Source organism: Chanodichthys erythropterus, chromosome 4, assembly GCF_024489055.1.
Source record: "Chanodichthys erythropterus isolate Z2021 chromosome 4, ASM2448905v1, whole genome shotgun sequence".
In the NCBI taxonomy this organism is placed as follows: domain Eukaryota; kingdom Metazoa; phylum Chordata; class Actinopteri; order Cypriniformes; family Xenocyprididae; genus Chanodichthys; species Chanodichthys erythropterus.
This window is the reverse complement of record NC_090224.1, coordinates 25,222,858-25,238,514: the sequence shown is the minus strand read 5'-3', so window position 1 is coordinate 25,238,514 and position 15,657 is coordinate 25,222,858. Positions and strand designations below refer to the sequence as shown.

Here is a 15,657-nt window from a genome sequence, read left to right as displayed (position 1 = left end):
CTCAAAAAAAAAAAGGCTCAATTGCGAGATGTAAACTCAGAATTCCCAGAAAAAAGACTGAATTGCAAGATTATACTCAAATTCCCAGAAAAAAGGCTGAATTGCGATATGTAAACTCAGAATTCCTAGAAAAAAGGCTGAATTATGAAATGTAAATTCAGAATTTTGAGATAAAAGCCTGAATTACGAGATGTAAACTCAGACTTGCAAGAAAAAAGGTTGAATTAGATGTAAACTCAGAATTAAAAGGAAAAAAAAGGCTGAATTGCGAGATGTAAACTCAGAATTCCCAGAAAAAAGGCTCAATTGCGAGATGTAAACTCAGAATTCCTAGAAAAAAGACTGAATTGCAAGATCATACTCCAAATCCCCAGAAAAAAAGGCTGAATTGCAAGGTGTAAATTCAGAATTTCGAGAAAAGGCTGAATTGCGAGATGTAAACTCAGAATTCCCATAAAAAAAGGCTGAATTGTGTGATGTAAACTCAGAATTCCCCAAAAAAGGCTCAATTGCGAGATGTAAACTCAGAATTCCCAGAAAAAAGACTGAATTGCAAGATTATACTCCAAATTCCCAGAAAAAAAGGCTAAATTGTGAGATGTAAATTCAGAATTCCCAGAAAAAAAGTCTGAATTGCAAGATGTAAACTCAGAATTCAGAGGGAAAAAAAGGCTGAATTGCGAGATGTAAACTCAAAATTCAGAGAAAAAAAGTTTGAATTACGAGATGTAAACTCAGAATTTCCATTAAAAAAAGGCTGAATTGTGTGATGTAAACTCAGAATTCTCAAAAAAAAAAAGGCTCAATTGCGAGATGTAAACTCAGAATTCCCAGAAAAAAGACTGAATTGCAAGATTATACTCAAATTCCCAGAAAAAAGGCTGAATTGCGATATGTAAACTCAGAATTCCTAGAAAAAAGGCTGAATTATGAAATGTAAATTCAGAATTTTGAGATAAAAGCCTGAATTACGAGATGTAAACTCAGACTTGCAAGAAAAAAGGTTGAATTAGATGTAAACTCAGAATTAAAAGGAAAAAAAAGGCTGAATTGCGAGATGTAAACTCAGAATTCCCAGAAAAAAGGCTCAATTGCGAGATGTAAACTCAGAATTCCTAGAAAAAAGACTGAATTGCAAGATCATACTCCAAATCCCCAGAAAAAAAGGCTGAATTGCAAGGTGTAAATTCAGAATTTCGAGAAAAGGCTGAATTGCGAGATGTAAACTCAGAATTCCCATAAAAAAAGGCTGAATTGTGTGATGTAAACTCAGAATTCCCCAAAAAAGGCTCAATTGCGAGATGTAAACTCAGAATTCCCAGAAAAAAGACTGAATTGCAAGATTATACTCCAAATTCCCAGAAAAAAAGGCTAAATTGTGAGATGTAAATTCAGAATTCCCAGAAAAAAAGTCTGAATTGCAAGATGTAAACTCAGAATTCAGAGGGAAAAAAAGGCTGAATTGCGAGATGTAAACTCAAAATTCAGAGAAAAAAAGTTTTGAATTGTGAGATGTACACTCAGAATTCCCAGGAAAAAAAAGGCTGAACTGTGAGCTGTAAACTCAGAATTGCGAGAAAAATGGCTGAATTGCTAGATGTAAACTCGTAATTCTGAGGGGGGAAAAAAGTCATAATTATAAGAACATCACGATTACCTTATTTAAATATTTATTCAGTGGCAGAAATTAGCTTCCATGTTTTTTCTATAGAGCGCAACAGTGACCACACCATTTTTTGTATTTTTCCCATTCATTTCTCTATAAAGATTTCAAAAGAGAAATCAAAGCCTTAAACCAAACCAACCAGCTCCGATATGAATAATTACAGAAAAAGTATTTAAAAAAAAATGGAAAGGTACAAAAGGGCATGAACTACTCCTCCCATGAAGCATTGTGAACAACATAAATAAGAAACTATGGAATAAAATAAAACGACACCTTTTAACTTCATTACAAAATATTCTGACTCTTTTGTAATTCACAATGCTGCATTGCAGTGACAGATCATTGCTGAGCCCTTTTGCAGTGATTTACGTTTCCATAGTAACAGTGACTAGTCTGGTTGGTTTCTTTCTATTCAAGATTACAGTGCAGGGGAATTCGGTTATTAAAAAAATTTTTTATAAAGATGTTGAAATCACAGACTTATGGCTTCTCCAGCAGCATATACCATATCTTAACATTTGAAAGGCTCTCAAAAGGTTTATGTGCTATATTAGGGTTAGAATTCAATTCCTCTATGGAGAAAATAAATGGGAGTTTTACTTCTGGAAGCTGACTGTTGTGCTCTTGAGTGGGCTTCGCCTTTTTTTTTTTTTTTTTTTTTTAGCTGTCAGACAGCCCATAAGCGGGATCATTTCATATGGACAGTGTTCCTATGTGATCTGTTCATTTGTGGTCCTCAAGTATTCCCTGAGCGGGTGAGATGACAGAGAATCACTTCAGTGTTTGTCTGTTTGTACAGCCTGTGATTCAAACTCTCACAAACTCATATGTCCCAAAGTCTGCCACGTTTGGTCATACAGTGATAGAGATAGACAATTTTAATGCAACGTCACTGCCTTTATCTCTCTCGGGGGTTCTGTCGACAATATTAGTGGTATTATCTATGATAATTATGCTTTGGTTATATATTTGGTTATATATTGCATCAAATTTAAACCAGGTGCCAACACATTATGGTCATGTGATTATGTGCCAAAATGCAGTTTACTGGTTTTCAGCTACAAAAGTGGAATATTGTGGATGTTAATAAATTCACAACTTTTTAAAAAAGCTCTGTGATTCGTCTTTATTTTCTTGTTCTTTGTGCTGTGAAATCTTTACTGATTGTTATAAAGTAAATTTAAGAATTAGTTTTATATTGTTAGTAATATTTCAAGATGAACACTTGGACTGAAGCAACTTAGGTTTACTTGATTTACACATAATTAAAAAAAAAGTGAAATGTTTAATGTGAGTATTAAATATGATGTATCAGGCTTTTGAGGAACATTTATTTGTACAGCTCTCAGTCATCATTGTATTGGATTATGTTTAAAAACTAAAGTTTTGATCATAAAACTAAGCAATTAAATTGAATCTTACCAGGACACATTACTGGGATATACAGAGTGACAACTGATATTATATGTATATAATATAAGTTTTATAAATCGGTTAGTTCCTGTACTTGATTCTGTATTATCTTGTCCTTTTAACAGTTGAGGAGTTTTCCCGTGACTGACAGCGCTAGTCAAAGCATTTGTCAGTTGCGTCTCGTTTTGTGTTCACAACAATTCAGTCTTTTCAATGTAAAAGTCTTTGCTACTGACTGACACACTCATAAAGACAGTCTTTGCCGCCATCTAGTGGCGTAATAATGTAACTTCTGTTGCTGTTCATGGTCAGGGACTATTTTTTTCTGGCGGAAGGAAGGCTTTTAGAAAAAGTTTACTTCATGAAAGTTGCACAGATACATATTTCTGGCTTTAATATTTGTATTGTGTGGTAACCGTTTTATAAAAGCAATAAGGTACTCCAGGCTAGTGCTATATCATTCATTTGCTTACATAGCAGACATCTTAAAATACATATAATATCAATTGTCACTCTGTATCTCCCAGTAATGTGTCCTGGTAGGATGAAATTTAATTGCTTAGTTTTATGATCAAAACTCTCATTTTTAAACATAATGCAATGCAATGTAATATAATGATGACTGGGAGATGTACAAATAAATGTTTCTCAAAAGCCTGATGCATCATTTTTAATACTCACATTTAACATTTCACTTTTTTTAATGATGTGCAGATAATCAAGTAAACCTAAGATGAACACTTGGACTGAAACAACTTGAAATATTACTAACAATATAAAAACAGCCTCTCGTATCATATTGCTTACATAAAGAATTTATATTACAAGCTGTCAGAATTTTGTCTGATATACTTTTGTCTCCATATTCTTACTATAACATACTATATGAGCAACCTGATGAACAATATATATATACATTTACCCTGCTTCATTGTTTGATATTTAGCTATATTATGTATGTGGTTTATTTTGTTTATTTCCTGGAAAGGCCTCATATGGGCAATGATGTACCAGTTATATATAACATTTGTATGATGTGTTATAGTATTCACATAGTAGTACTGTAAGTGTTATCTTGGAGAGCGCTGCAGAGTTATATGTGTGTGCAAATGCAGAAGCGGCTCTACAGAATTAAATTTGAGGTCAAAAGAGACAAGGATTAGAATGCACAAAACAGGACAGTGACATTAGATGCTGCTTCGTAACCACCTGAAGAGCTTCTCCAGCACCAGAACCATCACTGATATAACCTTGATTGGAAGGCTTTTTGATATTTTTACTTTAACTTATATTGAGTATTTGCAGAATACTTCTACTGCTAGAAAAACTAATAAATTGACTTCTATCAAAATCTGCCTCTTGGGGCATTGATTTATGATGTTGAGCAACAGACCATGGAGAAGTGTTCTGCCCAATTGTATTTTAAAATGCTTATTATTTAGATTCAACTTACTTGACCTGAGAATAATAAGAATACGGTAAAGGTGTCAAGTTGAATCAAAATGAATTGAAAAAAATATATAATAATCATCACAAAACACAACAGTAACTACTAGACATTGTAAAATGTATATATTATGTTTTTATTATATTATTATTTTTATAATATTGCTTATTTCTAATACATTGGTCAATAGCTCTCAAAGGGAGAAAAAAACAAATTATATTTATATATTTTATAACATATCACAAATTACCACACATTTCTGAAAACTAGTAGTAGCAAAAAGCAATTCTAGGCAGTTGGAAAATTGCATAGTTCTGCAAAACTATAAACCAAAAAAAAAGAGAAAAGATTTACTTATTTTTATTAGTTCCTGGAACTTAATGGCGAGTGTGATTATTGATTTGATATTCCCATAAAGCTACTATGCCATGTCAGATGCATTAGTGCAGGATTCATTAGCTAATCATCTGCTTGTCTGATGTAAAATTACACCGTCTGCAGAAAGGAAAATTAAATGTTTTAAGAACCTCAACTTCATTTATTATACTCATTATTGAAAAAGTTTATGGTTAGATCTGCCCTGTTTCTGCCCTAACAGTGTAAAATTTAAAGCTGCAATCTGTAATTGCAAATGCCTGGAATTAACTTGGAATGATTCTGAAACAAATGGCTGGACAGACAGTACAATTACTGTCGCATAACCCTTAACGTCCTGCCAGATGGCAGTTTTTTTTCCCTTCCATCTGTTATTTCCAGCGTCTACACCCTTTTTTGATCCATTGCAACCATGTTTAATTTTAATATTGAATTCAAGAAGTCATGGAGCCAACTTCACCTCATCCAGGTTCAAGTTCAGATCATCTCCAGATCTCCTCACCTAATAATCAACAAATGGGGTTTATCTGCCTGCCTTTGCACAGGAACTTGTTATTCAGATCACACTTTATCAAAATTCAGGACATATTGGGGAAAAAAATAACCAAATAAAAAACAAACAACAAGGTATGGTTTAAATTAGGACAAATGAATCATTCTACAATGATTGTGGTGATTTTGTAGGGGAGTGAATCTGTATGGAGAAAAAAAAAAAGAATTACAATAATAGATAAATACAATATAAAAGATTCTCACATAGGCAGGCATTTTGACATACGTTTGCGTGTATGTGTTCGTTCAAACACAAATAGACGCATAAGAGAATGGAATTCAGTGTTTGCGTGCTGTCTGTACGGCTCTGTGCGCGCACAGAAAACAGCGCACAAGTTCTCTTTCGCATTTTGTTGCGCTCGAATGGTTTAAAATCGCTTGAATGTTTAAAATGACAGGACCTCGAACGTATGCAAATGATAAACTTTCGCTATATGATGGTTAAACTTTGCAATAAATCAGAGAATCATGTGCGTTTTGAGGCGTATGGTGCCTGATCTGAGCGGATCAACTATGAACCCTGTGACTATTGTGGATGCGCACATCGCAATATCAATGCTAAAGTGATATAGCGTGCAGCCCTAGTTTAAATGTGCTAATAGTTAGATAAAGTGGTTGCGGAGTAGAATTTCCAGACAGTGATGGTGACATAAAAAAGTAAACAGACCAAACTCCAGGTCTAGCATACTAGTCCAAATTCATATTATGACTTGAACAAGTTAGTTAAAATAGTTGAGATTAGCATAGCCACATGAGTCAAAGGTTGTTTAAATATACTTGGTTGGAGAAAACATGGGAATGGTCTTCAAGCTGGAGCTGCTCACCACATCTTGACATCCTTAAGCTCTAGATCTCCCACAATCTCTAGCACATCCACACAACTCAGATCCTGCACACGGTGCTTGTAACTCAGCTGGTGGAACCCGTTAACTGCCACTTTAAACTCCTGAGCTTCACACAGGATGATCATCTGCCGTGGAAGAACATGAGGAAGAAGTCAGGATTTAAAGTGCAGATACTACTCAAAAATACAGAACACAATAGATAAGATGCACATGCAGGAACTGATGAATTACTAAAACTAATCATGGCCTCCATCCTGCATGTTCACAGATATACACTAAAACCAAGTCATCATTGTTTCCAAGTCAACATGAAATGGTTATGTAAGCCTGTAATGTGGCATATTTCAAAGTGAAACAAAAGGGTCCATTTTTGTAAAGCATTCAATGAGGTACACATTCCATGTTTTCTCATTGTAAGCACTAGCACTATGTTCATCAATAAATCTAATGTGCAATCATTCTAGCACTAGCATTCTAGCAAATGTTTGTGTACCCCCATTTAAAACTGTGATTCGAGGTCTTTTCACATAATGTACTGAATTGATATTCTAATTAAAAACAATTCAAATAATTAACTAATAACTCAAGTTTTGATTACAATTTTTTTTTTTAAATTCCTTAAAATTGTTACACCCACAAAATAACATTTGGACATTTTTATAGCATGACGGAGTAGATATAACAATGCTGTAACATGCATTACTGTTGAGTTAACTAATTAACATTACATTACTGATAATATTAGTCTAAAACAATGCCTAATGTAGCTATTTGGCAATTCATGTGACATTAGCTAACAAAAAGAGTCATATCAGAGGCAAAGAAAGTTATTACATTTTGACAAAAGGTTACAAAGCATTTTGTTTCTCTGGAATAATGTGAATTTAATGTACTAGGAATGTGCATTAAGAAACAACATAGAATTTATTTAGATTTCATGACTTTAAATATCAGGAAATACTTTTATTTAAGGTGTGTTCACACTTGGCAGGTTTGGAACTCTGGTGCAATTGCACTGTTAGTGTGGTTCATTTGAATAAGTGAACCCTGGTGCGCAAAAAAAACATGCAAACGGAGACCTCTGAAAAGGTGTGTCTTGGTCTGCTTCCAAATGATTTCTGGTGCCGTTTGTCTGAAATATGAACACAATATGGACCAAAGACCAGAAGTAACGTCACGAGATGCAACCCTAAAAAGGACAAAATGCACAAGTATACCTGTTCTTTCTCATCATAAGAGCTACAGTTCATTACAGGCATCAGATCTGTGACTTCTTGCAGCTGATCTTCGTTTGTGTGTGTACCTGAGGAATTTGTCTCCTGTACACATTTTATAGGCTCTTTACAGGTTGGTAAAAATACCACTGTATTTTCGCACATACAACGAGTGCATTTAGACAGACAGACACACAGCATTGTTTTGGATGTTCGGTAAGTACCGTCGCAAAATATACATCATAAAAGCCATTTTTTGTTTTGTTTGGTAACTTTAGGTTTGCTGTTAAAAATAGTGCGAACGCCAAGTGAACCAGGACTAAATATATCATTTTCTTTTTTGGTCCATACCAAAAGAACCAAGTGAACTGTACTACAAGTGTAAACACAGCTTTAGTGACAAGAAATATCTGATACCTCAAAGTATTGACCAGGTGTGAAGGGAAAGCTGGGGAGGGAGCACTCCTCGAACCCCCAACAACCCGACAGGAAAGAGTTTCGAACAAAGGATCCAGTTTTGAAACGAGAGTTTAAATGAAAAGCAATGTCCTCTGAGTTACTGATGCGCAAGTTTACTGTGAAGCTATGGGAATAAAGGAAGATATAGAAGACATTGATACATAATTTAATGAGAAATGGGTTAAAAATGTCAAAAAGCATCTATTATATATCTATAATATTCCAGTGGTATTCCTGCTGGTTGTTTTCATCTCATACCTCTGAGGGGAATCAGTGATCTGCCCCTTCACCATAATGGAATCTCCTGGACTCAATCCTTTCACAAGTTTGCTCTTAAATGGAAGACTCTGGAATGAAAAAGGAACACATCTGACAATGGTTTCAAATTCAGCAGGACAAAGACAGCATGATTTACCCAAAACAACCAGTGTCATTGGATTTTATTGTGTCCAGCCACCACAAAAATAATTCATAGCTGTTATTACCAGGGTGTTGCTATTCAGTCACTGAAGCCTGGAATAAACAACATGACTTTTAAAATCGAAACAGATTTTAAAACACTAAGCATCACCACACACTTGCTGAGAAATCTGCAGACTGGCTCTGACTTTCTGCAACTAGCAACAACTCATCCAGACTGCAAACGAGGCAAAAATCTATAAAGTTTGTGTACTGTATTCCACCCTTAAGGCAGAGGTCTTCAACTCTACTCATGGAGACCCACTGTCCTCCAACCCTAATCAAACACACCTGAACCAACTAATCAAGCTCTTTAGGACAGAGATGGGCTGCATCCAAAATTGCATATATCCCATATAGTAAGAGAAAAACAGTATATGAAAAGAGTAGCATGTCTGAATTCACACAGTTTCATAAAAGAGTAGGCAAAACGTTAATCTACTTCTGGCAAGATTCTGAAGTGTGTATACGATCGACACTTTACTATCCCATGAGGCAACGGGAGAGGATTTCTGAATGGCAGTCAAGTGACGCAACTGACGTGGGTAGGTCACATGATAATGACAACAAGGTGAATATAGTCTGGATTACATTCATACTGCACACATTCATACTATGTAGAATATACGTCTGTAGCGGTCACAAAGTAAGTAGTCATTCAAAATAAATCAAAAGATTTCAGACGCAGCCATGGTCTTATTATTGGGAGATACGAGGATCCGTGACTCTACCATTAGAAAAAGCATAACTGCCAACTTGGATCATGTGTGCCTTGATAACCATTCACATTACAACCTGAATTTCTTTCAAAGTTGTGCGACAATCTATCACTGTTTGCGGATACCATAGAAATGAATGAGAAATGCTGTAAACTGAATCCAACCCGTTGAAAAATTGTCTGTGACTTATCTTATAAAACCGCATATTTTCAGTGTAAACTCCAAAAATAGATAAATCCAAAATTAATATTTAATGGCAAATATGATGAAGATTAGCCGATAGGCTGTCAATTCATTAAATTATGAGCCGTTTTCCACAAAATCGGTTTATTCAGCGTAGTGAAGCCTGTCCTCCATTGACATCCAATAAAAAAAACTGCCTCTAGTCCCTTTCCTGCATACAGCAGCATTATGATTTATGATTTTTTTTTTTTTTGCCTTAAGCAGCTTAGCAGAAGCAGGTTGTATATAAAGTTTACTGGAAAGTGGGTCTCCATGAACAGGGTTGAAGATCTCTGCTTTAAGGTATTCCAAGTGCATTGCAATACTGTATGGTTGCTGAGGTGATGCTAAGCCATCTGTTAGGGTGTTATAGGTGGTTCCCAAAGCATTGTTAGCTGGTTGTTAGAGATTTCTGATGGTTGGTTATTGGCACGGTTAGGATACCAAAGCCACACTGTAGAAACCGAAACCAAGCCATTGTCAAAATGTTGTCTCCATCATGCTTGTTTAGACACTATATACACCATTTATTGAGGTTGTACTCTACCTACAAGTTTCTAATCAGCAAAGGCCTGATTTTAGGGTCAAAGTGACCAAATAATGCCAATGTCCTGGTTTCCGTCCAGACTGTGAGGCACCCACCTCAATTTGACTTCAATCATTTTGAAATCGAGTTATCCAGTTTGATCTGAAGTCAAAAGTAATTGCTGCCACATAAAAACTGCCATCGCATGTGAAAACAATTTCAGGTTTGCCCTTTAGGAAATTATTCAGCCTGACATGTACTCACCGTGTCACCTGACTCCGACATGACTGACTATTGGATGAAAGAGGAGGGGAATGTTATAATTAAACAGCTTCAGCTAAACTATCTATTTTACTGCAAAACAAAAACACACATCACTTCACTAACACACAAACACATAGGTTCACACACACTACCGTACAAACGTTTGGGGTCAGTAATATGTATTTGTTTTGAAAGAAATTAATACTTTTATTCAGCAAGGACACAAACTAATTAAAATGTTATCATTTTACTTCAAATAATTGCTGCTCTTTTGAACTGTCTATTAATCAAGGAAGCCTGAAAAAGAGTATTTTTGTTTCCACAAAATTGTTAAACAGTAAATCTGTTTTCAACATTGATAATAATAAGAAATGTTTCTTGAGCATCAAATCAGCATATCTGAATGATTTCAGAAGGATCATGTGACACTGAAGACTGGAGTAATGATGCTGAAAATTCAGCATTGCATCACAGGAATAAATGACGTTTTAAAATTTGTAAAAAATAGAAAACAGTTGTTTTAAATTGTAATAATATTTCACAATATTAGTGTTTTTACTGTATTTTGAAGCCTTGGTGAGTGTAAGAGACTTCTTTTAAAGCATTACAAAAATCTTATTAACCCCAAACTCTTGAACAGTAGTGTGTACAGTAGTTATAATATATATATATATATATATATATATATATATATATATATATATATATATATATATATATATATATATATATATATATATATATATATATATATATATATATATATATATATATATTACTTAAAAAAAAAAAAAAAGAAGGAGAAAAAAAGACAATTGCTAAAAACAACATCAGTGCAATCACTTACATAAGGCTGTGATCTTTTGCTCACAACTGCGTTTGGAGGTGTGATGGGGTTCTGGGAAAATGCAAGTACCAATCACATCATATCAAACAGTAAAAGTACTGATCAAATAAACAAATGTGTGCATCATGTACTATGTACCCCTGACCTACAATGTACAATTTATTTAATACTATTCTCTACATCTCTACATCTGTCTCTACATTCTCTACTAATCTATATCTGTCAGTCCCACTATCTGTCATTTTTCAGGCAACTTTAATGCAAATGCAAAAATGTTCTTAAAATGTTTGGAACATTATAAATTTTAATTGAAATTAAAAAAACAAGTTACCTTACTCGCTGAACTGGGAATAAACCCAATGGCCTGAATTTGAACCTTCCCTGATATGGCCAGTGTATCCACCTTCTTGAGCTCTAACCTGTGCCTGTACTCCAGCAGATGAGAGCCATTTACCGCCACCTGGAGGCAATAAAACAAAGTATATCCTTATTTGAAAAAGTAATTTGTGAAATCACAAAACATTTTCCTCTTTATATGAAGGACAAACAAACTCATGCTTGATAGTGCCATCAACTGAAAGCCTGTGAATTAAAAACACAACAGGAATTACCTTGCTGACGTCACAGCTCTTATTGGCATAGAACAACTTAACTAAAATGATAGTCCATTAACTCTAATATCATATTTAATGTTTGAGAATAAAGTACAACCTCTACAGAATTATATAGGGCCCCTAAAAGGACAGCGATGGACACAATATGAGATGGGAGTAAAAATGTAATTTCAATGCTTTTGTGTTTGCTCATGAAAATTTTGCATTCCCAAGACAGTTAGCATTCACAAATATTTTGCGTCCCACAAAAGTATTTTGTTCCTCGAGAAACTGTTCTCTTGCAAAATATATGTATTATGTATAGTTATAATATAATATGAGATGGAAGGATTTTATTTTATATAATATATATATATATAAATATATATATATATATATAAATATAAATATATATATATATATATATATATATATATATATATATATATAAATATATATATATATATATATAAATATATATATATATATATATAAATATATATATATATATATATAAATATATAAATATATATATATAAATATATATATATAAATATATATATATAAATATATATATATAAATATATATATATAAATATATATATATAAATATATATATATAAATATATATATATAAATATATATATATAAATATATATATATAAATATATATATAAATATATATATAAATATATATATAAATATATATATAAATATATATATAAATATATATATAAATATATATATAAATATATATATAAATATATATATAAATATATATATATATATATATATATATATATATAAATATATATAAATATATATAAATATAAATATATATAAATATAAATATATATAAATATAAATAGATATAAATATATAAATATATAAATATATATAGATAGATAAATATACATAAATATGAATATATAAATATATATATATAGATATAAACATAGAAATATATATATAAATATATATATATATATATATATATATATATAAATATATATATATATAAATATATATATATATAAATATAAATAAATATAAATATATATACAAATATATATATAAATCTATATATAAATATATAAATAAATATATATAAAAAAAAATATATATATATAAAAATATATATAAATATATATATATAAATATATATATATAAATATATATATATATAAATATATATATATATAAATATATATATATATAAATATATATATATATAAATATATATATATATAAATATATATATATATATATATATATATATATATATATATATATATATATATATATATATATATATATATATATATATATATATATATATATATATATATATATATATATATATATATATATATATATATATATATATATCTCCTTCCATCTCATATTATTTCTATCACCAGTTATGACTAACCCTAATGAAAAGTTTTGTGACTGAAGACAAATTTCTTTGAAAAAAAGTTTTGCAAAAAAATATGCAGTATCTGTTTTTGCTAAGCTTAGATCTCTATAACACTATGAACATTTTTATTGTCTACATTCAAGGTGTTTGTCATCTCAAACAAACAATTCTAATATTCTGAACCACAGAGCAACCGTTTATACACTTCACAGCTTACCTGCTGCATATTAAGGAGAAAGTATTTTAAAGGTGCAGTAAGTGATTTCTGAGAAACACTATTGATATCTGAAATCAACCCAAACAAACACACCCCTCCCTTCATTGCTCCACCCCCAAAATGAACCAACATGTAATGCAAGAGTGAACATCTCTTTATCATAGCTAAAGTGAAGATTACAAACAAACAACAAAGAAAAACAAAAAATGAACATATAGTACACAAGAGTATATACAAGCAAGAGTTAGTTAGTCACCAGCAGCACACCAGCTCCAGACAAACAATGACACTCAAAACTGTCCTGTTACTATAGATAATATTACAACAACATCATATCTTGGTTCTGTGAAACACAGCAAAGCCAATGTTACTCACGTACAGAGCAGAAACAACGCAACCTTGGCGTCCGTTTTCAGGCTCTCCTGCTTAGGTCTCTCCTGTGCTGGAAAGCTTTTCTAATGTTAACGCGGGTCCTAAAGCTCTTGCCTTATCCTAACCCTTCTTTTTCCAGTGATATTCTTCTGACTTTTCTCTTTTATAATGTCTCTCAGCCATCCCTCTTTCAACAGTCTTTCTTCAAATATCCCTCTTCATCACTGACTCTCTCTCTCTCTCTCTCTCTCTCTTCCCCCATCAAGAGTGGATACACCCCTGTCTGCTGATTGGCTACAAGTGTGTTGTGCTGCTCGGTCCACTACAATTTCAACAGCGTTCATCAGCAGAAATCAATTATTGCACCTTTAATATCCAAAAATGACACAATTCACCTATAATTTAATAAAGTCAATAACGTTGTATAATTTCAAACAACAGAATGAGATTAAAGTTGACATCATATGGCTCCAGAGATATTTCCAGAGATAAGGAATAAAACTCAAGTTTACAACCTTGAACAAATCTTTCTGTACAAGTATGATGATCTCAAAGACAGCGCCGTGCCTGAAGGGCATCAGGTAGTGGATCTCCTCTTTTCCCCAGCACTCCTTCTGCAGCGTGTTACAGACGATGTAGGGAGAGCGCTTAAAGCGAGGATTAAAATGAAAAGCCACATCTGCCCGTGGCTTCACGCTGCTCCCGCAGGTCAGGTCAACCTGAAATCTGCAAGACAGTTTACTGCTTCTCACTGTTTGGACTGGATGTGGACAAAATTCAAATGTAATTTAAACAAAGGGTGTTGGTAAACCAGGGTATTTTCAGATTGCATTCTTTTTATTATATGGTTGTTAACCATCTTGGAAACTTTGACCATGCTGTCATCATTTATTATTGCTACTTTTTTAATAAATAGATTTTATTGTTTTACTCCTGTTCTTAACATATGACAATTATAGAATCTAAACAAAAAATGTAAATCATTTATGTGTAAAAAAATATTTAAATCTTTCTACAATTTTGTATTTCCACAAACTGGTTTGTGCCATCATTTTTCAACATGACCAACATTTTTACCACTACTACAGTTTTTTGAACGTTACTGTACTTGGTTACCAAAGAGACAACAGTGTAAATAATAAATTATAACTATCCCCTCCACCTTACAGGACTACCTCACGTACTTTCTGTTTAGGGACTGCAGTGGCATTTAACATGGAAAGAAAGAAACATTTTAATATGAAGCTAAATCGAGGCTTTTAAGTTCTCACCTGTCGGAATCACTAGGTACACTGCCCTGAATGAGCACCATCTCTCCGGGTTGAAGTCCGCCCAGGATGGTACCAGCATAAGGAATCGTCTACAGGCAGAAATTGGAACCATGAGACACATTTTTTCACACATGAGACTCAGTTTTCCTATCTAATAAGTCTACAAGATACATTTACAGATAAACAGTTAAAGTCTAAATTAACTTGTCAGTCTACGTAGTTGAACCATAAGCAAAAAGTAAAGGTAGAGCTTACTGGATTCATTACTGTTTGTTTCGCACTTGCGACAGACATATTGGCGATGCTGTTCAGAAAGCCTCTTTATATGCTGTTTTACGAGTTAATCACCAGCTGAGGAAGAAAATATAAACGCATTCTGCACTTTCACTTCCGCATGTGTGAATGACGCGTTCAGTGACCAATCAAAGCGCAATTTGAGCGCGACGCGTTCAGTGACCAATCAATGCGCTATATTAGTGCAACGCATCCAGTGACCAATCAATTGCGATATGAGCGCGACAGGTTCAGTGAACAATCAAAGCGCATCCAGTGAGCAATTTGATTTGAGCAGGATCCGTTCAGTAAAATTGTTTCAACACTTTTCTGGAAAGATTTGAGTTCCTACAAGTTAATATGAACTGTAATTTACACATTAAGGATGTTGTTTGCTTTTTTGAAAACCAAAACAAATCTTTAGAACCTACTGTTAACTTTTTTATCATTGTGGCAAAATTCTATTTTCACAAACAAAGGTTTCTTAAGAAAATACCCAATTT

The 15,657-nt window shown here is 32.8% G+C and overlaps 2 protein-coding genes across 5 annotated transcripts in view; one reads left to right on the top strand and one right to left on the bottom strand.

Moving 5' to 3' along the window:
• zdhhc14 (zinc finger DHHC-type palmitoyltransferase 14) overlaps window positions 1-2,776 on the top strand; it is a 30,955-nt gene extending 28,179 nt beyond the window's left edge. For both annotated transcript variants that reach the window (XM_067384635.1, XM_067384637.1), the window contains exon 9: window positions 1-2,776. This exon is cut by the window's left edge. The gene's annotated coding sequence lies outside the window, so the exon portion shown is untranslated.
• Window positions 2,777-4,642: 1,866 nt separating this feature from the next.
• On the bottom strand, window positions 4,643-15,275 carry lgals8a (galectin 8a). Of its 3 annotated transcripts, XM_067384629.1 has the most exons (10): window positions 15,137-15,275; window positions 14,882-14,970; window positions 14,126-14,336; window positions 11,340-11,468; window positions 11,009-11,059; window positions 10,162-10,188; window positions 8,230-8,318; window positions 7,930-8,095; window positions 6,278-6,423; window positions 4,656-5,595 (listed from the first exon to the last, which is right to left on the bottom strand). In XM_067384629.1, coding segments are annotated over exons 1-10 (948 nt in total). In that variant the 5' UTR covers window positions 15,176-15,275; the 3' UTR covers window positions 4,656-5,594. The 3 variants fall into 3 exon arrangements, with proteins under 3 accessions (XP_067240731.1, XP_067240729.1, XP_067240730.1); XM_067384628.1 differs by having other exon boundaries at window positions 4,646-6,423; XM_067384630.1 differs by lacking the exon at window positions 10,162-10,188 and having other exon boundaries at window positions 4,643-6,423.
• Window positions 15,276-15,657: the final 382 nt, after the last annotated feature.